This window comes from Enhydra lutris, unplaced genomic scaffold (assembly GCF_002288905.1).
Source record: "Enhydra lutris kenyoni isolate GAN:26980312 unplaced genomic scaffold, ASM228890v2 scaffoldscaffold22, whole genome shotgun sequence".
Classification (NCBI taxonomy): Eukaryota; Metazoa; Chordata; class Mammalia; order Carnivora; family Mustelidae; genus Enhydra; species Enhydra lutris.
The window spans coordinates 30193172-30216006 of NW_019154106.1; the positions used below are offsets into that span (position 1 = coordinate 30193172).

The window sequence follows — 22835 nt, forward strand, 5'->3', positions numbered from 1 at the left end:
TTTTTCCTTCATTGAAAATAGCATTTTGTTTTGATGGGGATTATTAAAAAAAAAACAAACCACAGAATGGATGACATTCATCTATTTATAACATATGGGTTAGCAACAGTAGTAGAAGTAGTGGAAGACCTTTAATGGATCAGGTTGCAGGTAACTGTTCAGGTATTTAAGATGCATTATTTCTTGTCTTGAAATATTATAAATCATTTTGAACTGCTCTAGAGTGTTTAAATTGACATTTGCTTTTGGTTAATGTTCTTGAATTTTTATCCTGATGTAACAGCAGCCAATTTATTCCCTACTGGCAATGAAAAATTTTAATAGGAAATATCAGCCTAATTTAAAAAAATTGCTATGCTCATTTTGATAAAATTACTTTTAAAAAAGTAATTGTTGGTGTCAAATGTCTGCAATTAAGGACCCTCTCCCAAATCATATTTTAATAAACTTATAAATGATAAAAGTGAATGGAAGTGAATGTGAATGATTCAGTGTTAAATATTTTAAATATAAAAATGTATTTTCAGCTTTATCTAAATGGAGTTCATTCTCATATAAATGTGGGACAAATTAATTTTAAATTACCTTCCATGAGTATGCTAAATTGGTTGTTTGAAGAAATGTTGTAGTAAGGCATTAGTAGGTGCCTATTTTCATGCAATTTATTTTTTTCTAGTTGAACCTGGCTGTAGATGAACAGAAAGAAAAAATTACTGAAAAAGCAATTCTTTCAATGACAGCAAAGGAACACCATAAGGCACAAGAAGAAGTAAGAAACTTACTTTTCAGGAGTGTCTGGGTGGGTCAGTGGGTTAAGCTTCTGCCTTAAGCTCAGGTCATGATCTCAGGGTCCTGGGATCGGGTCCCACATCAGGCTCTTTGCTCAACAGGGAGCCTGCTTCCCCCCTCTCTTTGCCTGCCTCTCTGCCTACTTATAATCTCTCTCTCTGTCAAATAAATAGATAAAATCTTTAAAAAAAAAAAAAAGAAACTCACTTTTTAAACTGTATTATAAAATTATAGCGAGTGCTAATTTAAAAATTAAAACATATTTTACTTGGGTCTGATAGTAAACCAACTATAGTTCTCTGATAGCAACAAAATGAAAACAATTGGTCAAAACTGGAATCATTTTATTGATATAGGCAGATTGAAAAATCATTATATGCTTGAAAGAATAAATATTGTAATTTTCTGAAAAATATTTCTGAAAACTTTCTCACAAATTACCTAAATTAGGAAATTATTACATGCAAGTTGAATCTGGAAATTATAAAATATGCTAACATAGGAAAAACATTAAAATCTTATTGAACTTTGAATAAGTACTGAATCTTATTTTTATTTTCTGACTTCTAGAAGTAACATTATTGTTATGAATATTAGAAATGCCAACAGTGTTATCTCTTATCAAAGAAAAACTGTAGTTTACAAATGTCAAGCTTAAGTAAGCTAATCATAAGCTTCTGTAGGCAATATTGTAATGAACTATTAAAGCAAAGCTTCTTCTCTCCAAAGCTCATGCTGTGAAGTTGACAGCATATTCCATAAATGAAATAATAATACAAAATTGGTGTTAGACAAAAGGAAAAAATGATTTTTATGTAGGTTCCTGGAATGCAAAAGCATTTACTCTTTCTGAGGGAGATCATAAATTTGCTAATTCCCATGTACCATTGTCAGTAAATAAAATCACGATCAACTTAAAGAATAAGGTAATGTGAATATTTAAAAATTAAACTTTCATGTAATTCTCTTTTGACACTTTGGCAAGGAAAACTATCGAAGCTTTGGGGCTCTAATATTTTCTTATCATTATGATTGCATCTGTTCTGCTAACTGTATGATATGAAAATGAACAGGTATAATGCTTCAAATCTTCCTGAGTAAATTCAAATCTTTAAATTAGAGACTATATTAATCTTTGGGACTTATATATGTCCAATTTTAAAGACAATATTATAACCATAGATTGGTAATCTCAGTAGTGAATATTTCATAAGAAAAATTCAATTGAATAAGCTCTAAGATGTAGCAAATAATGATTGTATAAATTTAAGTTACAGTTCTCACTCATTCCACTTAATATTAACAAGTTAAAAGACAGGATTTACAGCTATAAATTAAAAAATATTGTCCTCGGGCGCCTGGGTGGCTCAGTGGGTTAAGCCGCTGCCTTCGGCTCAGGTCATGATCTCAGGGTCCTGGGATCGAGTCCCGCATGGGGCTCTCTGCTCAGCAGGGAGCCTGCTTCCCTTCCTCTCTCTCTGCCTGCCTCTCTGCCTACTTGTGATCTCTGTCTGTCAAATAAATAAATAAAATCTTTAAAAAAAAAATATTGTCCTCTGCTCATTTGGAAAATGTTTTTATCACAGTTGGAGAGTTTTATTACATTTTCACAGGAATTTAAATTGAATCTATTATGTATCTTGATATGGTAAACTTTAAGAAAGGCAAATAATTATCTCTAGTTTAATTAGTATCATTAAAGGTATGCCTATAATAACAAATTATTATTAGAGATTAAATCTAGAATAATCTAAAAGAATGAATATATTTGATATTTTCTGCCTTTTAAATATTGTAATTATTTTGCTCTTTGATATTTTATGCAAAACTGTAATTTCAGTGGAACTGAAAACTTGAAGTGGCCCAGAAAAATTATCATTATGCTAAATATATCACTTTAAATGCCACCTTGTTAGCAACACTGGAAATGAAAATTATCTTTTCCAGAATATCCAAAAGTAGCTGTGCTTGTTTGGTATTTATTCTTTATCATCATCTTAATGTTTATTTAATACCCAGATACATTAGTGTTTCTCATACAGTGCCTTATTTGGTCACGTATTTGCTTGGTTGGTTATGACTCAAATGCCTTTTGTTTGCTTAAAAAATAAAATACACAATAAAGGGAATATGTGGTGTGTGTGTGTGTGTGTGTGTGCGCACGCACGTGCGCGCAGTGATCTTTAAATATATTCTATACAGTTTGGGAATAATTTCTCTGTCATTACTTTGAAAGTGATTATATTAATCTTGATGTGTAATTTTCAATATTTTGGTTGGAAAAAGTAAGTGACATCAAGTTTTGGGCCTAATTCATATACAGAAATGTGAAATCATGAATGTGAAGAGAAATGAAAAATCTGGGAGGGAGAGAATTACTTCAAAATTTATTTAGTCTAGAGTTTATTTTTTACAAAAATATTGTATTTCTAGATATATTTCAAAATCCAAACTGAACATCATAAAATCTGAGATTTAGATTCAGAATTCTGCTGTCTGTGTTTTAATCTTAAGACCATAGACATGGTCTTGTTTTATTTCATTTAATTTTTCCACATGAAAACTGGGAATAATAATAATATATGTTTCATAAGACTACTTTGAGGTGTGTTATATGTTAAACTACTTTTTTGGAAATGGTTTATAGAAATGTGCATATAATTTGCTATTGTTAGTTTAAAAGTTATTCCAGGTTCTCTGGAAAGTAAATACCAAGACAGTATTAAATGTGTATGTATTTTATTAGAAGAACTGCCTATGAGAGAAAACGGAGAGAGCTCTGGGTAAGGCCAGGAGACCTGTTAGACTGAAATGCAGGCTTGAACATGAGTGAAGGAGAGAGGAAAGGAAGACTGGAGGGAGGCCTCTTAGACAGCAGTGCAGTCTAAGGAAGGTTTAGTGAAGCTGGTAGTGTATCCTTCACCTAAAGTTGTCCTTCGGAGGAGTCCTGTGACTCCCTAAGTTAGACCTACCTCAGCATCCTCAGCCATTGATGCAAACCTGGTGATGGATTTGAGAGATAGTAGCTGGGACCTATGGTTCCTGTGGTTGGTTTAGAAGACTGTGAAGCACATTCTCACTGCTTCCTCAAAAGGTATAGTTGACATTATTTTTGTTGCCATCCACATAGCCCAATTGCCAGATGAATTATAAAGACATTTAAATGTTTATATTTTAGGTGAAGGGGATTAAGAGTAACTTATGTTGATGAGCACAGAGTAGTATATGGAACTGTTGAATCACTATACTATTGTACACTGAAACTCATATAACACGATATATAAACTACACCGGAATTAAATTTTTTTTAAACTCTCTATTTTAATCACCCCTTCCTCCATGAATGTTAGACTCTTGAATAGGCTTAAAGGTGGTACACATAATGGACCTCTGGCTGGAAGCATGATAACTCTCCTTCAGAGATATCTTCCATCTTAGAAGGGCTCTAGAAACTATTAAAAAGTTGGGAATATTTGAAGTGGTATGAGTAAGAGGTGGTACACACTTCAAGTTCTCTGGTAGTTACATTACAGCCCATCTTTCTAAATCAAGAGATACTTAACTTTGCTCATAGGTTCTCATATCTTTTCTAATCTTTGTTCATCAAATCTGCGTTACATTTCTCTTCAACCTAAAAAATGCTGTACCCTTGGGCCTGAAAGAAAGAAGAAATTTTAGGAAACTTAAAATACTCATTTTCATCTCCCTAACCCTTTTCTGGTTCTTAATTATGTCATAAATTAGAAAGTTTCTTGGTCTTAAGTTTAAGCACAGACCTAGCTTTGAGACCATTCCCTGTGTGTTGCACGCCAAGATGACATTCCCAGGATAGAGGCTGTCGCCTTTTGTGCTGATTTCAAGCAATAATTTAGTGCAAAGTTCTCTGGAGTCCTCCTTACTAATAGTAGATAGACTCAAGGCCACATAGAAATCAAGGAAGAGCTGAGCTCATCATTGGAAAAACCAGGAACTCCTCAAAGCATCATTCCTAATAGCCAAAGTACAATATACAGAATGTGTAATTCAGAACATACAACTTCAATGTGCATAAATTTTAGAATCATTAGAAACAGAATGATATTTTATGATAAATCTAAATCATCTTGAGAGTTGAATAAATTCAAGGGTTACATTAACGTGTTATAAAAACATGACTAAACTCCCCATGTGTGTTTTTAAGCAAAAAGCCTCTATGTTTATAGACAGGTGTGCATTTGCATTCTTTCAGAAGTTTGGTCTTTTTCCTCATCGAATACTTATTTTTTTTTTGCTACCTTCTGCTCATTTGTCACTCTCCCAAATTCTGTACAAGTGTCACTTCCGTGCTGCATTTCCACAGAGAATGAAGAGTAGAATGTGTAGGCTTTCTGCTGCACAATGAGATGGTGCATTTTTTCAACATATGCATACGTAAGCCTTCTTTTGTGAATGGGACTGATAGGGTCAGATAATGTTTAAAGGGAAAGGCTTTATGTCTCTCAGGCCTCTATGTTTCCACATGGATGCTCCCACACACACATAGATTGAATTATGAACAGACCCATTAATGCTGGGATCACAAAAGGTCAAGTTTTGTCTTCTTTTACCCCTATTCACATTGCCTTTGTAGAGAGAGAGGAAAAAAAAGGATTTGCAGGAAAAAAAGATTCATGATGAAGAATTTTAAAGAGCATTTTTCCCCTTCTGGCAACATCTGTGATTTGAAAAAAAAAAATCATATTATGTAAAATAATTCAGGGTTATTGTATTACCTACCCAATTTTGGTATACGAGTTACTTCATGTGTAGGGTTATCTTTAAGGGTAGTCTGTTATAATAACTGAGAACAAAATGTAGCACTTTGGGGATAAAAGACCTTATGAATATGTAAAGTAACATAAAGTTTTAGTAAGATTGGATGGAAATTTTACCAAGATGTCAATGGCAGGATTCTTGATATATTTTTTCCTATTTTGAGATATGTTAATTTTTGCTAGAACACCTTTTTTGATAGTTTTAACTTATCTTTTTTAAAAAGACAGGTGATAATTGATGTAATTGTACTTCACATACATTAACAGATAATCATGGGACAATTGAAAATAGCAAAAATGATAGAGAAATTTTTTGAAGCAACAAAGGATTCATAGGAAATGAAACTTTTAAGGCTTTAACCAATAGCCCTTTAGAATGCAAATGACATCATCAATTGTATGGTTGGTTGATTTCTGATGTCACATGAAATCCCCTATCTGTGAAAAGCTATGGATTGTGACAGTAAAACCAGTCATGTATAAAAATGTTCTCAAATCAAAGCCTGAAATTCCTCTTTTTTTTTTTTTTTTTTTGGTGGCTCACTATAGTATGCTCACTATAGTATAAAGTACAGTACGTAAAATTGCAGAGAACAGTATTACTGACAAGCATAATGCATTGCATGATGTTTAGTGTATTTTAAAGACTAACATAGAATTATGTCTTTTTAAATCATATGATGCTGGGGGTGAGGAAAGGTTCAGAGAGGATCAGTGCTTTGCAGAAATGGCATCTGGAGTCTAAAGCTTTTGGTTCTTGCATTTAAATTTTGTCAGACAACTATAAGAGCAAGTCACTTGGCCTGTTTTGGTCTCTAGTTTTGGTATGACAGATGTTATTATCCATCATTTTTGAGGATAATACTGGAGGGTAGTATGGTGAAGATTAGGCTGGAAACATTGACCAATTTAACATTGGATCACTTATTATTTCTGTATTTTAAATGTTACAATTTTATCGTAGAGTTAACAGTACTATGGGAAGCATAGACATTCATTCCAGAAAACAGAAAAGGTTTTTAATCTTGAATGCCAAGCTGAGGAAGCTGGGGGAGCTACTGGGGGATTCACTGTTCTGTTGGAGGTAGATTAATTCAGGGGAGGTGGCAGGGTGAATCTGAGGTGGAGAGACCAGGGACAGAGAGACCACTCAGTAGGTGTTGTGGTAATTCAAGTAAGGGGAAAGGATGAGGAGATGAGGGCGTGGACCAGGGTATTACTTATAAGAAAAGGAAGGAAGGAGAAGAAATATATGAATTTGGAAGAAGGGTTGGCAAACTACAGTTTTAGGGCCAAATATAGTCTATTGATTATTTTTCTAAAAAGTGTTATTGGAATACAGTCTTGCCCACTTGTTACATGCGGTCTGTGGCTGCTTTCAGTGTAGAACTACAGGGGCAAACAGTTTTGGTGGAAATCTTATGGCCTATAAAACTGAAAATATTATCTGTCCCTTTTCGAGAAAAGATTTGCCAGTCCTTTTTAAAGTGTAGGATTTTTTTTTTTTTTAAAGCGACTAGCTGAGAGGCGCCTGGGTGGCTCAGTCAGTTAAGCATCCAACTCTTGATTTCAGCTCAGGTCTTGATCTCAGGGTTGTGAGTTCAGGCCCTGTGCTGGGCTCCATGCTGGTGTTGGAGCCCACTTAATTTTTTTTTTTTAAAGAAAAGAAATAAAAAAATAAGGGAGTAGATGATTAATGACATAAGGACAAATAAGAGAGATATGGAAGACCAAAGAAAAATAAGAATCATTTAAATTAGCTTGTTTATATGCACATAATGCTTCTAAAGTTCTTGGGGAAAGTTAATGTCATTAAACTGTATGTGTACGTATATGTATGTGTGTGCGTGTGTGTGTGTGTACATACATATGTAATCTTGAACTAACTAGGTAGAGTAGAAAAGTTAATATTCAAGTTATATAGATAATAGTACAAATTTGCTTTCATTGATTTCTTGGAATCCTCTGTAGAAGGGATAGAAATCATGCATTTAACAGAGTTGGAGTATAGACTAGGACAAATACCATATTCTCATTTGAAAGAGAGAAAAAGAGGATGAAGTGTCTATACAAGGGAGACCCTTGGAGAAAGATTTCCCATTTTTTACTATGGACATTGAAGTGAGATGGAGAATCTGGGTAGCAAATAGTTTCAAATTTTTATCTGCTTTATGTGAAGTAGGGATAGGAATAGCAAAGATAGACCAAGAATAACAACTAATACTTGATATGTGGAAAATACCTAGATTTAAAAAAGAAAATATTATAATAATATAATGTACATTAGACACATTACTATAGGCTAGACAATGTGTCATTCATTCTGTAATCTTATTTAATTCTTAATATGATGAGGCTGTTATTATTCTTCATTACAGATAAGGATTTTATTACCTGTTCACAGTCTTTCAGTCAGTAAATGGAAGAGCCATGATTTTTAACCCAATATTTCAAAAGCCCATGTTCTATTCAAAGTCATTCATAATTCTAAATGGGTCTAATTTAATCATTTTTAAAGGGCCATAGGTAAAGTGAATTTCTGCTTTAATCTCTTTTGGTGACTACCATATATCAACTAATGTTTGTGTAAGAATCCAATCTATTAGAGAAAACAAATTTACATAACATGGTGTTCATATAATAAAATTAAATATTGTCTGTGGTACATATGTTGGATTAATTGAAGTCTTAGGAAGATTTTATTCTGTTAAGCAGTTTAGAAATCCTTTGCAAATTTGTCAGGTGCGTGTTTCTTCTCATAACCAGAGACATTTTTATTCAGCATTTGTAAATGGCTATCTATTCCATATTAGTGAAGTGCAAAAATTATAAATTTTCCCATAAATAAAATTAGCTGATGAAGGAATGCATATCTCTTCTGTTTTCTTTACTTGAAGATAGCGCTATACTCAAATTCTTATATTGAAGTCATTTTCCCTCCCATCAAACTAGGTACTCAAAAATCTAATAGGTGTGACATCAACAATTACTTCTTGCTAACAACTCTTGTAATTTAACCCCTTCAGGTGAGCAGGCTGATTGATGAATTGCAGACAGCTATCAAAAGCAACAGAGGTCATCTCTCTAAACTTGGCCCCCAATTACGGGCTGAGCAGGAGCAATTCTCCTCTTATGTCTACCAACACATTAAAAGCCTTCCAGCAAACACTCTTATCCCAGGAGGCCTGCAGCTCAAGGTGGGTGTCATTCTGTAACTCTCACTGGGTTCAGCCAGAGATGAAAACACTCTGCTCCATTTGAAGACCCTTCTAACAATGCCGCTCAGCTTGAATTTCTTTTAATGTTGTCTTTCTCAAACCAGAGTTTGGCTTACAAGTGCTAATATTACCATTCAGGGAGTATGCTTTAAAAGAAAATACCTAGAGGCATTTGAAAAGTGGATTTATAAACTTTAAATGTTTTCAACTCAGAAAAGTAATTTTAATGAAGACATCTAATCATGTGAACATTGCATACTTTTCCAAGAAACATATATTTTTGAGAGGAGTCACTATGTATTTGAGTTTCAAAAAAGACCTTATTTAGAGAAATGGGAAAGGCTTTAATAATTGACAGACAGTGGCAATAGGAATTAGAGGTGAAAGGCCAGGTGACTGATTGATGTACAAACTACATTTCCAAGAAAAAGGATCTGTATTGGATAAGTGTGACACATGTCTGAGTTCACTTGGTAAAATCAATACTTAAGAATATACTGGGGGAAAAGGTGAATTGGTTATTTGTAGGGACAAGATGGCTAAATGTTCTATGCTACTTTTTGCTATTGCACCTCTGGAAGAGAAAAAAGTGACTCATACTTGGCTAAAGTGGCTTAAGAACTGAAAGTTAAGGAATTTGAATAGTTCGTTTATCACAATCAAGTATCCATGTTAAGTCTGTCAAGTTAATGTTGTTCTAATAATTTCATAGCCCACATTTCAAGAGAAAAAAATTGAATTACTCAGTGGATGGCCATTTTTCCATCAAAGGAACAAACTATTACAACTCATCATCTTTTAAATTATATCTATATTTGAATGTGATAACAAAGTAATTATATTTTAATCAGTCTTTATAATTCTTTTCTTAATATTAAGTTTTATTCTATAAATATAAACTTTATATTATAATTATGAACATCATATTTTCTATCTGTAATTCTTTAAAATGACATTCTCATGTTTGCATTTGGAATGAGAATACTACCATGCAAAAATTGATCTTTGGGGAAATGTAGTTCCATAAAAAACATTATAATTTATTTTCTGTAGTCTACTAGTCAGCTAAAGGTTAAGGAAGTGATGTTCAAGACATCAAGGTCAAGGTTTCCCATCATCCAGTAATATTTTTCTTTTCCAGATTTCTGTCTTGGTTACAGATCTAGTCCAACCTTTTGCAAAGTACTTGTTATTGATTAAGAGAGGAGCTAGGTGAGGGAGCATGGTTGCCTTAATACCATTTATCTCCACTCATTTGTATCAGCAACCATCATATGCCTGGAAAAAACAAAAGTTGTTTTTTTTTTCTCACAAGTTTGTTGCATATTTCTGAATAATTTTTATCATGTGTTCATATTTGTACGTGGGCTTGATAGCAAATATTTAACTTTAGGATCTGAGTTACTACTCTCACATATTTCTTTAATATGCTTCATAATTTTTTCCATACTGGCAAACAGAAGAGGAAATGTATATATGCAAAGAAGCCATCTTCTTGTGCTGTCCAGTATAGTAGCCCCTAGTCTCACATAGCTATTTAAATTTACATTAATGAAAATTAATTAAAATGAAAAATCCAGTGTCTCCATTCATGTGCCCATGACTTTTCTGGTTGTAGCACTGAAAACCTTATATCCAGGACACCTCTCAGTCCCAGGCAAAACACGATGGTTAGTTACCCTGGTTTTATCTGAGTTCCCTCTCCCTACTCCAAGATATCCTCCGTCTTTATCATTCTTTTCCCATGGAATGCTCAGTTTCCCTCCCTTATTCCCAGTTTTCCCCTTTGGAATATCCAATTGCTCTTAGGCAATAAATTCTTTTTCCCGTATTCCAAGAAACCTGGACATCAGCCCCATCAGGTTTTAGCATAGACCACTGGTCTTTCAATCCTGGCTGCCATATTAGAATCATCTGGAGACCTTTTTATAAAACATCAATACCCCCACCTCCAGAGGTCTGGTTTTTTTTCTCCTTCTTTTTTTAAAGGTTTATTTATTTTTATTTTAGAGAGACAGAGAAAACATGCAAGGGGTGGGGGATAGAGGGAGGGTGTAAGGAGAGGGAGAGAGAGAATCTCAAGCAGATTCCCTGCTAAGGCCAGAGCCAACACAGGACTTGATCTCGCAACCCTGAGGTCATGACGTGAGCATAACACTCAAGAGACTAAGCCACCTAGGCATCCCCAGAAGTTATGATTAAGTGGGTTTGATAAGCTGAAACTTGCTCCTACTCGTTTGAGGTTGCTGATTGTTAAATTTTCAGGAATTTCATGAGTCCGTTGTTAAATATAGCCATTGTTAAAAATTATATAAACTTGAAATAAAGTAGTCATGTTAAAAACAAAGGTAATAATCTTCACTTCCTAATTATTTTATTATGTTTTACTGTTACCTATTCTCCTTAAAGTTATTTATGCCTATCATGTTTGTTTCACAGAAACACTATATAATGGTGTGCTACTGAGCGTCTCTTCCAAAGTTTGTATTCAGTGATGGCTTGTAGTAACTTGAAATTGTTGGGAGTGCATGTTTGGACTGATGGAAAAGAAACCAAGATCTGCAGTTTTCTAAGCCGGTTCTTAAGATGGAAAAAGCCAGATAGTAGTGACAAAAAATGGATTAGCAAACTGTATCCCAAATATTCAGATTTGCAAATCTTAGAATTGAGGTCTTTTTCTGCACTTCCTCCTCAGTGGGGAGAACTTGCTAATTCCAGCTGAAGAGATACTGAGCAAAGGCCACTGCATGCCATCTTTTATTAATTCCCGAATCAGTTCATATCTGTTGTCTGGCCGAACTCTAGCTTCCCATGGTGTGTGGATGAGCTGCCCTTCCTTGGAGCACCATCTCTAACTCAGTTACCTCTGACTTACTGTGGCCAAGAACATGTCTTTTCTGGTTATGAACAACTTTATCCCACCTCATGGCATGTCCTATACAGAGTATTAGATGATATATCAACAAATGAATATGTTTTCTATTTATAACTCAAAGGCATTGTGGCTCTAGTAAAACTTATTTTTCCCCCTTTCTATCCATTTTGATCTTAAAAGAGTGCCTGATCAATAAAATAAACTGGGATGATCATCTTTCCAATTTTCTGTGTTTGATGATCTATATCACTCTGCTGAATATGTATGTATATGTGTATTATACATCTATGTTTATACACATATGCACGTGTGTGTGTGTGTGTGTGTGTGTGTGTGTGTGTGTGTGTATACATATCCATCGCTAGCTTTAAGAACCAAAATAATTGATTGTATTGTCATCATCTTCTAGAGCAGTGGCTTTCAAATATGGGCTGAAGGCCAGGTGTGATTCAGCATTCCCTGGGGTGGTTTTTCATATTGTATATGGTTGTCTTCAACTCTTCACTAAAGTTCTTATCCTCGTCATATCTTTCATTGATAACTTGGAAATAGGAGCTTTTGGTTAGGTCTTAATACCAGCAGGTCACCTCTCAAAAGGACACACTCTTTCTGTATTCCACATTGCCTCAGTCCCATTTGGGCAGTTACATGGCATGAAATAGAACTGAGTTTAAATGGATATATAAGACAAAGGCCTGAGAACAACCTAAATGTCTATCCCTGGTATGGGAAAATTTCCTATAAAAAAATTGAAAACATAGTAACATTAGAGGAATTTTAAGAAAAAGTTATGTCACTTATAATCCCATTATTTGTTATATAACTATTCTCGCTTTTGCATATCATTTCCATAAGCACTCATTTGCCCTATGTAGTCATAACCACAGTGTGCATTTTTTTTTTTTTTTTAATATTCTGGTACACTCTCTTGCCCATCATGGGACCTTTTAGGTTGATGGAATCTTATTGTTTCTAGCTTTAGTAGTCACACTCGATGTGCACCACAATTTATGAAATCCTTCAGGTTTTTGGAGTTAATGCTTACTAGTCTAAACCTTCACTTACCTTAGATCCCCTGTCAATGCCACCACCCCCAGCCACTTTGAGAACATCTGCTATAGCTATGGCTCAATGACTTCTGCTTTTCCAGTCCTGTTCTTTCTTGCAACTCCTCCTCTTCGTCCCCATGGAGATGCTGTCAGAAATGTTAGTGTTTCCCTGGGAGAGCAGGAAAGAAAGGGTTGATAGGAAACGGTATTAGCAAAGCTTTAAGAGATGGTGGGTGGAAAAACTAGAAGGACGTTGGGTGATTGTGACAGAGAATTGATGAGCACGAGTGTGGGATGTGTGAGTGGGTGGGAGACAACACGGGGAAACAAGTGGAAGATGGGTACAGGGAAGGTTTTTCACTAGAATTAGTGCTTTTCACACACAATTGGTCAATAATGCTCTGTGGGTTGTCTTCCATTCACTGTCAGTGGAGGCAGATCTGGTTTATGTGAGGTCTAGAGCTTATACAATTTGGGTGAGAGGAACCTATTTAAAATTAGGCCCCAAAGTGGATATTTATTTAGATTAAGAAAGTAAATCATGACGAATTAATGGAGGATTGGAGATTTAGATCCTTTCTTTTGAGACTTTTTTAAGTTTTTCTCAGAAGTACTTATATGGAAATACTCCTTAATTGTTAGAGAGTTGCTGGCTTCCCTTCCCTACTTATGATAATCTATAGCTCCCAGCAACTTCCAGTACTCTCAGGGCTGGGGCAAGTATGGGTCTTGAAGCTTAATCTTCATTAACTTTACATGAATTCACTCTGGTTGGGAGCAAGGGAAATATGGTGGAATTTAGTAACTAAAACAAAACAAAAAAAGATTCAGGCAGCTGTGATTTGGAGATTTTTAGCCTTTCTATTTTTATATTGTTTGGTTATATTGTTCTCTTAATAGCATAAGGAAAATTAGCTTTGTTAAAGGGATAATTCAGAGATTTATTTTTAAAAAATTATCTTTGTCCGGCATCTAGTTCATCTTCTGAGTAGTATGGTATGCATCTAACAATTTGTATTCTGCCGGTGACAGAAAGAAAGACGATTTTCGATGAATAGTGCAGTAAATCCTCACATTATCAAATACTGCCTGCCAGGCATTGTCCTAGGTACTGTGGGAAGATGTAGAGAAGCCTAGAATACCCTCCTGGCCCGTGCCTATGATTATTTTCATACAATTAGAGCAACAGGACACCTTTTGAAGACAATGAAACTAATGTGTGGGTTTTCTCAGCTTTTTACTACAACTTTATCATTCCAGTTCATGGGTTTATTTCTCTTCAGAAGATGGGATAATTTGATTGATAACAGAAAAGAGACTAACTTTTATCTGCGATACCTAGCCACCCCTATGCTTTGGATATCTGAATTTGGATTTAGATATTTGAATTTGGAATTTGCGCTACCAGTGGCACAAGAGCACCATGAATCCATTTGAGATTTATGTTTCTATTTGGTGGTCATTTTTTTTTTTTTAAAGTTTGAGGCTTTCTAGCCATATGTATTAATAGAAAGTTTATTTATATATTTAGGAATATGTGGAACAATTAAATGAATAGAAGGAGAAAACTGAGGTTATCTGTAAAATAGTGGCAAGATTTGTTTCTTGAATGGCCTCATCACTGTGTGTGCATTATGTCCTTATTTCCATTGTATAGCCCTTGATTTTTGTCTTTCTGTTTAAACCACGTTTCCCAGATATGTATTTATAATCCCTGAGCTGTTCTGTTATTTCACCTACATTATTTGAATAAACATTGGAAAAACAAATTCAGGATATGCGTTAAGTACAGATACTAAAATGTTCCAAGATGACGTTCATTTTCAAAGGAATAACGATGAGACTGGAAAGATTGGAATAGTCAAGGTCATTGTTAGGATTTTAAGAACATTCCTTAAATGTTGGGCAAAATATGATGGAGATTATTAATTTTCATGTGTGGATTTTATCACAGTAGGCAAGTGTTAGACTGCTCATTTTAAAGGCAAAGAAACTTGAGATCCTGTGAATGCCTTCCAACATCTCATGGAATAACGATTAGCAGTAGGTGCCGAAACCACTCATCTACTCTACTTTCTATTCTATTCTTTCTTTGCTTTGCTTGCTGGCTTGCTTCCTTCCTCTCTTTCTCTCTCTCTTCTTTCTCCCCTTCCTTCCTTCCTTCCTTCCTTTCCCTTTCTTTCTTTCTTTCTTTCTTTCTTTCTTTCTTCCTTCCTTTCTTCCTTTCTTTCTTTCTTTCTTTCTTTCTTTCTTTCTTTCTTTCTTGCTTTCTTGCTTTCTTTCTTTCTTTCATCTTTCAGCTGTTGGGGGGAAATGCCAGTGTATTCACTTCAGCCTATTTCCTGACAGGCATTTGCATCCAGGTGTAAATCTCTGTGCACAGTAAGATACAATCTTCCCTTCCTAGACCCGCTGAAGAGAAAAACTGCGTCTGGATCAAAATCAGGGAAAAGCAATTGGTCGGGGCATCAGCTCCCATGCAGAGCTGGTTGTAATGAGAGCAGCTTTCCTTGCACAGTCCTGACAGCCTTGAAGGTGCCCAGAGAATTGCCAGGTGGGCAGTCAGCAGGGAAAGTCCACAGGCCAGAGCTGGATTACTGTCCCAGCAGTTACCCGGACTAAATGCAACCACTGAACCTTACGGCTGTCGGCACACTCTCTCTCTCGGGGAGATTGTCCTTCTCCATAGCAGTTAATTTGTTTTTACCTCTCAATTAGCTTTTTCACAGAGTGTTTGAGATGCTCAAGTCATTGAGATTCTCTTCCTACATATGCTCCCGTCCCCTGAATTACCCACTGACATCTATGTTAGCCCAACTCACCATGGATATTATCAAGCGTCAATTCATCATCTGAACATAGAAATGAATACAGATTTTCTACTAAGTGCAAATGAAGTGATACATTTACACCTACTTAAGATTCTACATACAATTTCAATAATGTTTTATGAAAAATGGATTACTTACTAAAATAAAAATGGACTGCCATAGATGGCAAACTTTTATACAGGTTTTAGTTACCCAGTTTCCCCTTATTCATATTAAGGGGAAAATTAAATTTGTAGGCATATTTGATATATTCTAAAAAGACACTGAATAGCATTAAAAACATGTACCCTATCTAAAGATGACAATGTGATTTCTGAGGCTGAGAATTTGGGGAAGTCTGATGATTTAGCTCATATTTAATCTTAAGATGTTCATTTCCCCTAGTGAAATAGGATTTGGGAGATGTGACTATGTTTTTCTCATCAAAAAGAAGTCCTCATTTTCTTTGAAAAGAAATATATTAAATCCAGGAGCTTCCAAAAAAGCCTTAACTTACCAAACTCTGGTATATGGTATATCATATTATACCCACTACTGACAAGATCTACATACCTTATACTTTAATCCCAATTAAATACAATTTTAGGCACTAAATTAATTTCAACAAAATGAGATCTTTGTTTTATTTCTTCTTGAAAGCTCCTCATGTATAAAGGGCTTATTGAAATTACTTGGCTTAGGACGTGACAGGCAAGCACATTTGCCTTGCCACTGTCATCTAGATAATTTTGAACATTTTCATATCTTAGTGAGACCTTTAATTGGATACAAAGAAAATATTTTTGTAGAACTTTCGCCTTGTTTTGGAAATTTTACTTTGTCAATAGACACAGAAAAATGGGATGGCAGGGAAGCTCTTTAAAAGAAATATTCTAACAAAACAATGAAATGTGACATTTTTAAAAAAGATTTATTTATTTATTTTAGAGTTGGGGAGGGGCAGAGCGAGAGGGAGAGAGAATCTTAAGCACACTCCACGCTAAGCGGGGAGCCCTGTGCAGTGCTCTATTCCACGACCCTGAGAAAACTACCAGAGCCGAAGTCGAGAGTGGTTGCTTGACTGTCTGAGCCACCCATTGCCCCCGAAATGTGACTTCCCAAATGCTTCAAGACAGGGAAATGTAGTCCTGCTCCCATGTTAACTGTGAAGCCTGTGATGGCCATTTTGCAGGCCTCTCCATCCTCAGCCTCTGTTGGCCTTCAGCCATCCCCACCCCCTGAGCCCCCAGTTTAGACTGTCAGGTACCCCATGTTCTCATTTACCACCTTTTTTCAAGATTCATTCTTTTGAAAAGGGCGTGCCATACTTTCTTTCAAGCTAAGACAGTTTACAACAATATATTTTTCTTAGATTAAAATTCTTTTTTGGGATCTACTATATAAACAAAAGTAGGATCTACCCTAGTTGAAGCCAGGATGGTGGCTGCCAACAGAGACTCACTCAGGTTTGTTTTCCCGCTTGGGACCACAGACCTCCGTTCTTGCCCTCCACCCACCCCAAGCCTGCTGAGGGATTCCAGAGAGCAGAGACTGAAAATCACAGCCTCAAAGGATCAATAACCTATACGGCTGAATATCATTTCCTCCGTGGTATTTTAATTATGACAAAAGAGTAAATCTCTAAGTGGCATTTCAAGTATTGACAAGTTGGTGGGAGAGATATTTTTGGCTTTTGGATCTCACCTAAAATTCTGCCCCATACGCAGTCACCCAATTTGCATCTGCTGAATGGTGGGCTCTGCTTCAACCTATTTATAGAGGAAACTTAAAGCATCTCGTTTAAAATAAATTATTTTCTCAGGTATTCCTTTAATGGGCTTTAAAATATTATTTGACTTTTTGTCCAGATACCATTTAAACTGATAAAGTTTAACAACTATGTAACTTGTTTTCACCTAAGTGTATTTTCATTTCCTGGGACAAAACATACTGGCTCCTCACCTGTTAAATACTAGTTAACTTGGACCACTACATCAAAAAGTAATGGTGAATTTTATGGTGACTAACATAACACAATAAGAAAAAATAAATTAAAAAAATAAATATTAGTTAAAGACATCTGTCAGGCACTAAAACACTTTTTTGTATATGCAGTATAAACATACTAATTCATTATTAAGTTTTCATTGCCTGAGTCCCATAATTTTAATATTTGTTTTGTGATTATCACTTTATCTAAATATTTAAGTTAGATTGTTTACTATTTGATTGATAATATACATTTGAGAAAATATAGAAAATGTGAATATTCTAAAAATTATCTTGCAAGTCTATAAACATGAAAACCCTACTAGCACATTTATTTGATTTAACGTACTTATAACATTAATTCAGTTTGAGTTGATTTTCTATCTCCAAATGTGATTTTGAATTCTGATTGGATGAAGATTTTTTTCATGGCTAATTAGCATCTCACAAAAGACAAATATTTCATTTCCATTTTCATGTTCTTTGACTTAGGTTAAAAAAACCTTTTACACTAAAATACTTTTCTGTGTCCTTAAATTTTTTCATATCAAGTTTCATCTTATGAAAGTTCCTAATACTATATATAAGACTAAACTTTGATATTTGTAATTAAAACACTAGAAGATTTCGTTTCTGAGGATCTCCTTACCCATTTTGAGTAGATTTGCTCCCGGGCGCGTCATTTAACCTTTGAGAGAGACGTCCCTGTAAGATGTGCTTGCTTTGTAGTATTGAGTGAGTGTGTGTGTGTGTGATTGTGCCCCCTGCACTCAGGATTGCCAGGCATGCGTGTAGTGGATGCCGTGCCCCCTACTGCCAGAATCCCCTCTTTAGGACTGAGATACCCACCCCCAGCTGCCACAGCTCTGTTCTAATTGGGGAGTTGCCCTCTATGTAAAGGAACCATTTCTCCCAAGAACAGGCCCACATCCTGAGGGCAGCCTGCAGCCAACCTTTGCTTCCCACACAGTGCGAAGGCAGGGCTCCCTCTCCTTACTGAGTTCTGGACGACTCTAAAGGGCCGGCAATTCCAGCTCTAGAGCTCCCACCTGAGGCCTCTGTTGCCACTACATCACAGTTCACGACCTACCCACTCCCATTGTCCTCACTCCCGACCGGTGTTGCTCGGAAGAAGGCTCACCAGTATACTTCCTGTGAGTAGATCTTGGCTTCAGAGTCTGCATTCTTGGGATCATAATCCAAACAATGTGTCAGTTAACCTTGTTTCAACATCTTTAATTATATCCACCTGAAATATGCCAAGTACTTTTGTGTGGCTATTTTATACTCCTGTTCTTCACTGGACCACTAGTAGTAAATCCTGTTTCTGCACAGCCTCTCAACTGTTGGCAACACGCTGCAGTGTCATTTTCTTATTATTGCCTCCTGACAGCATTGTATCCTGAGGTTTTTGGAGCTTAGGTGTTTGGCTTCTACTCACACACAGAAGAGCTTCCTGGGTGGTCTGCCCAGCAGTTATGGAGAGTTTGGGAACCTGCTGTTCCTCCACAGCTAGCTCTTAACCAGACTTCACAGTATTAAAGGCTGGCTAAAGGCACTGAACTAGACCTTATATAAGTCCTTAAACAGATATGATGAATGATGCCGGGCAGACCTGTCAAAGAACCACATTAGGTCAAAACTCTTTCAGGTCATCTTTCCCCCCAAAGGGTAAGTTTTGGTCACTGTATATTAAATAAAATCTTTTTAGTGCTTTGTTGATATTTTTCTGCCTTCACAAATACCACATATGGACAGTTATGTTCAGTTTGATTTATTTATACCCATAGACACAAATATCATATTTCAGAAATATTTGCTTAGCTACAAATTTTATTTCCCAACCCTGCTAATACACAAATGAAAAAGTACAATTACCCAGGAATGAACAATAGAAATAGACCATTTCTAACCATGTTCACGGTTACCACTCTGGTTGGAGCCCCCATCATCCATTCTTTAGATGGTGATACTTCCTGCAGTCTGCTCTCTGCCCAGCAGCCACAATAATCCTTTTAGGTTAGATTCTGTTTCTGCTCTGTTCCAAACCCTGCAAAGGTTCTCCACTTCTCTGCCAATCTCTTAACCCTCTGACTTCATGTTACTGTCTCCCTCTATCACCTTGCTCTGATAACACTAGTCTTCTCGCAGTTCTTAGAATATACCAGCCACATCTTTGCCTTAGTTTCTTTGCTCAAGCAGCTCCCTCTGCCTGCAATTCTCTTCTCCCAGCCTATCTGCTTGGTTAACTCTTCCTGCCAAGTCCCAAATGAAATTGGTTGAGACCATTGTCTGTTTCTGTTATTGTCTGCCAACTTCCTCTCTGTCAAGTTTTCCCTTGTACCAAATGGCTGCATGCATTTTTTTTTAAAGATTTTATTTATTTATTTGACAGACAGAGATCACAAGTAGGCCGAGAGGCAGGCAGAGAGAGAGGGAAGCAGGCTCCCCGCTGAGCAGAAAGCCCGATGCGGGGCTTGATCCCAGGACCCCGGGACCATGACCCTAGCCAAAGGCAAAGGCTTTAACCCACTGAGCCACCCAGGTGCCCTGGCTGCACGCATTTTTGAGGTCTGGCGGGGGGAATACTGAGTTGGGATACATTTAGTTTGGGTATAGCAGAATGTAATTAATGTTTTGCAGTCAATTCCCTGTATATATAGTAGTGCCAGCTGTTCTGATGTGGAAAGAGCTTCCAGGAAGATGGCTACTACCTGCTGGCTATAGAGTGTGTTGCTTTCTGTCTATGGACTAGTGTGCTTGGCTTCAAAAGTGTGTAGGTGGTGGAGGAAAAACATGGTGTGAAAATAATACAGCCAGCTATTTGTAGGAAGTTCTTCCACGTTTTATAGCTCATATTTTAAAGAAACCTGATCAAGTTTTCCCCAAATTTGACATCAGTCCTAAATATTTTTATAAAATGATCAACAGAGTCATGAAGCTGAGAGAGATTTTTCTTTTTTAAACATTTTTTAAAAGATTTTATTTATTTATTTGAGCTCAATCCCATGACAACAAGATCACAGCCTGAGCCAGAACCAGGAGTTGGTGCTTAACTGATGGAGTTACCCATGTGCCCTCTTTTTTTAAAACAGTTTTTTAAACAATTTTATTTATTTACTTGAGAGAGAGAAAGGAGGGGGGGTGAGAGGGAGAGGGAGAGAGAATCCAAAGCAGACTCTGCGTTGAGCACAGAGCCTGACAGAGATTTTTCTCATCAATAATAAAAAAAATTTTGATTAACCATGCCAGATTAACAGTGCTAAAGAATTATTCCTATTCTCCTTATAGAAAATGTTACCAAATTACCACATGAAAAGATGATCAAAAACAATTCAGAGAAAACATGTGTTGGATAGGTAATGGAAATATTTTGTAATATTTTTACTATGTGTGAGCTTTTTAATGTGTGTAAATTGTGATTTCTTTTCTCATTTTAAATGAATATTTTGTATCTAGTTTTACATTTGTAATTTTGCATTCCTTTTATTAAAGAAGGCCCACCAAATTCTATTGAAGGTCTACCAAGTTTATATAATTTGGTGGTCCTTCTGTAACAAAAAGAATGAACAGTTAGCATTTAGAAGACCTAGATGTACCCTGACTATGCTATATGATTTACTTAACTTGTTCCTCAAAAGCAGGAATCTTAGCTCACTGGTGTTTCTTACCTGAGCAGTGCTTGGCATGGTAGGCACTCAGTAAATATTTGTTGAATGAATGAGTCAATCAACAACATTACAATAAAACATTGGTGTTAATCTTATTTAATTCTGCTTTTAAAAAGTCAATATTGACATGAAGGAAAATAAAAAGACTGTAGTTCATGGAAAACATTCCTTAAAACTTTTTACTTGTTATAACTAATCATAGAAGTAAATTCTTATTCATAGGTATTTTTTTTTTTCACTAGTCATTAGCTACCATGTTTTCAAGAGGATCTCGATGACTATTTTTTTTTTTTTTTCGATGACTATTTTTAAAGGTTCTATTATCTTACTCTTTGGGACCCAAGACTAGCCTCAGTTAGCTTTTTCCATCATTCCACTCCAAGGATTAGAATTTAATTTTAGAGTTGTAGGGAGGTGAGGCCATGCAGAGAGCCACTGGGAAGCCAATACTGCAGTCAGTTTTTCTTAAGCCAAGAATCAGGCAGCAGGAAAATAAAAGACTATTTTTTAATTTTTCAATATTTAGTCAATCACAGAAACTCTGTTTAGAGAGTGCTCTTTGTTTAGACATTGGACGGTAGAAGTAAAAATACTTCTCATGCAAAGGAAGAAAAAAATAAATATAATACTTGGATTTTAGAAAAATGAACATAGTAATGAAGACCCTAAAAATGAGAGGTGAGCCTTAAGAAAAGCAGAATCTCATAGGATTTCAGTTTGGGGAATTTTTATTTTTGTAAAAATACAGAAACAATACATTATATAAATGACTGATGGACGGCAGCCTTCTTTCACTTAAACACCTATGCTTTTACTTAAACTCTAAAACATATATACATGTATTTAAATGCCTTTATAGGGATTCTGGAGACCAGAGCCAGCCTTGTTTATTTGTTTGTTTGTTTTGGAGAACACTTCTGGATATAGAAGGGCAGACAGACTTCTTACTGGTAGTGAAGGAAGCAGAGAGCTAATGAAGGTCTTAGGGATTGGCCAACTTCTTTTTGCTTTCTCAGTTTGGCAGTAGTACTCACACTGCTCTTTTCTAGAACATAATTTTCTGCACTGTCATTCCACATCTAGCAAGTTTTGACGAAGGAATATTAGTAAGTTCCAAACTGTGCTTTTGTCAATGCTAACTTTGCAGAATGTGCGACGTCCAGAGTTGTGACCATCCCTGCCAAATGTCATAGTTGTTTAAGAGCTCTGTTCCAGGTGAGGGCTCTGAAGAGATTGTTGGGAGAATAAGATTTTCCACCCAAATTATTTCCCGTGGGTTTGCAGGCAACCCTAGGTTGGATTTACAAAATTCCTTGCAAAAGTAGAGAGATTTCTTGCTCAGAATTGTGTATGTACTCAGAAAAGAAGTTTTAAAAAAATCTTGATTAACAAAAGATGCTATAGGGTAAAGTATATCAAAGTACCAAGGCTGATAGCTGTATTATCTCCAGGGACTATTAGCATGATAAAAAGCACTGAGTAGAGAAATACCTACAATTCTTGAACAGTATTACTCTTTTTTTAAAAATCTATCTTTCTCTTTCTTTCCTTCCTTCCTTCCTCCTTCCCTTTCTTTTTCTCTTTCTTTCTTTCTTTCTTTCTTTCTTTCTTTCTTTCTTTCTTTCTTTCTTTCTTTCTTTC

At 35.8% G+C, this 22835-nt stretch overlaps 1 protein-coding gene across 1 annotated transcript in view; it reads left to right on the top strand.

Annotated features, from left to right (window-relative positions):
* The window catches only part of LOC111149926, a 270882-nt gene that overhangs the window by 55048 nt on the left and 192999 nt on the right, over window positions 1-22835 (top strand). Inside the window, exons 2-3 of the mRNA XM_022507207.1 lie at window positions 677-769; window positions 8609-8779. Of these exons, the coding sequence (XP_022362915.1) occupies window positions 677-769; window positions 8609-8779 (264 nt within the window). The remainder of the gene's footprint in view (window positions 1-676; window positions 770-8608; window positions 8780-22835) is intronic.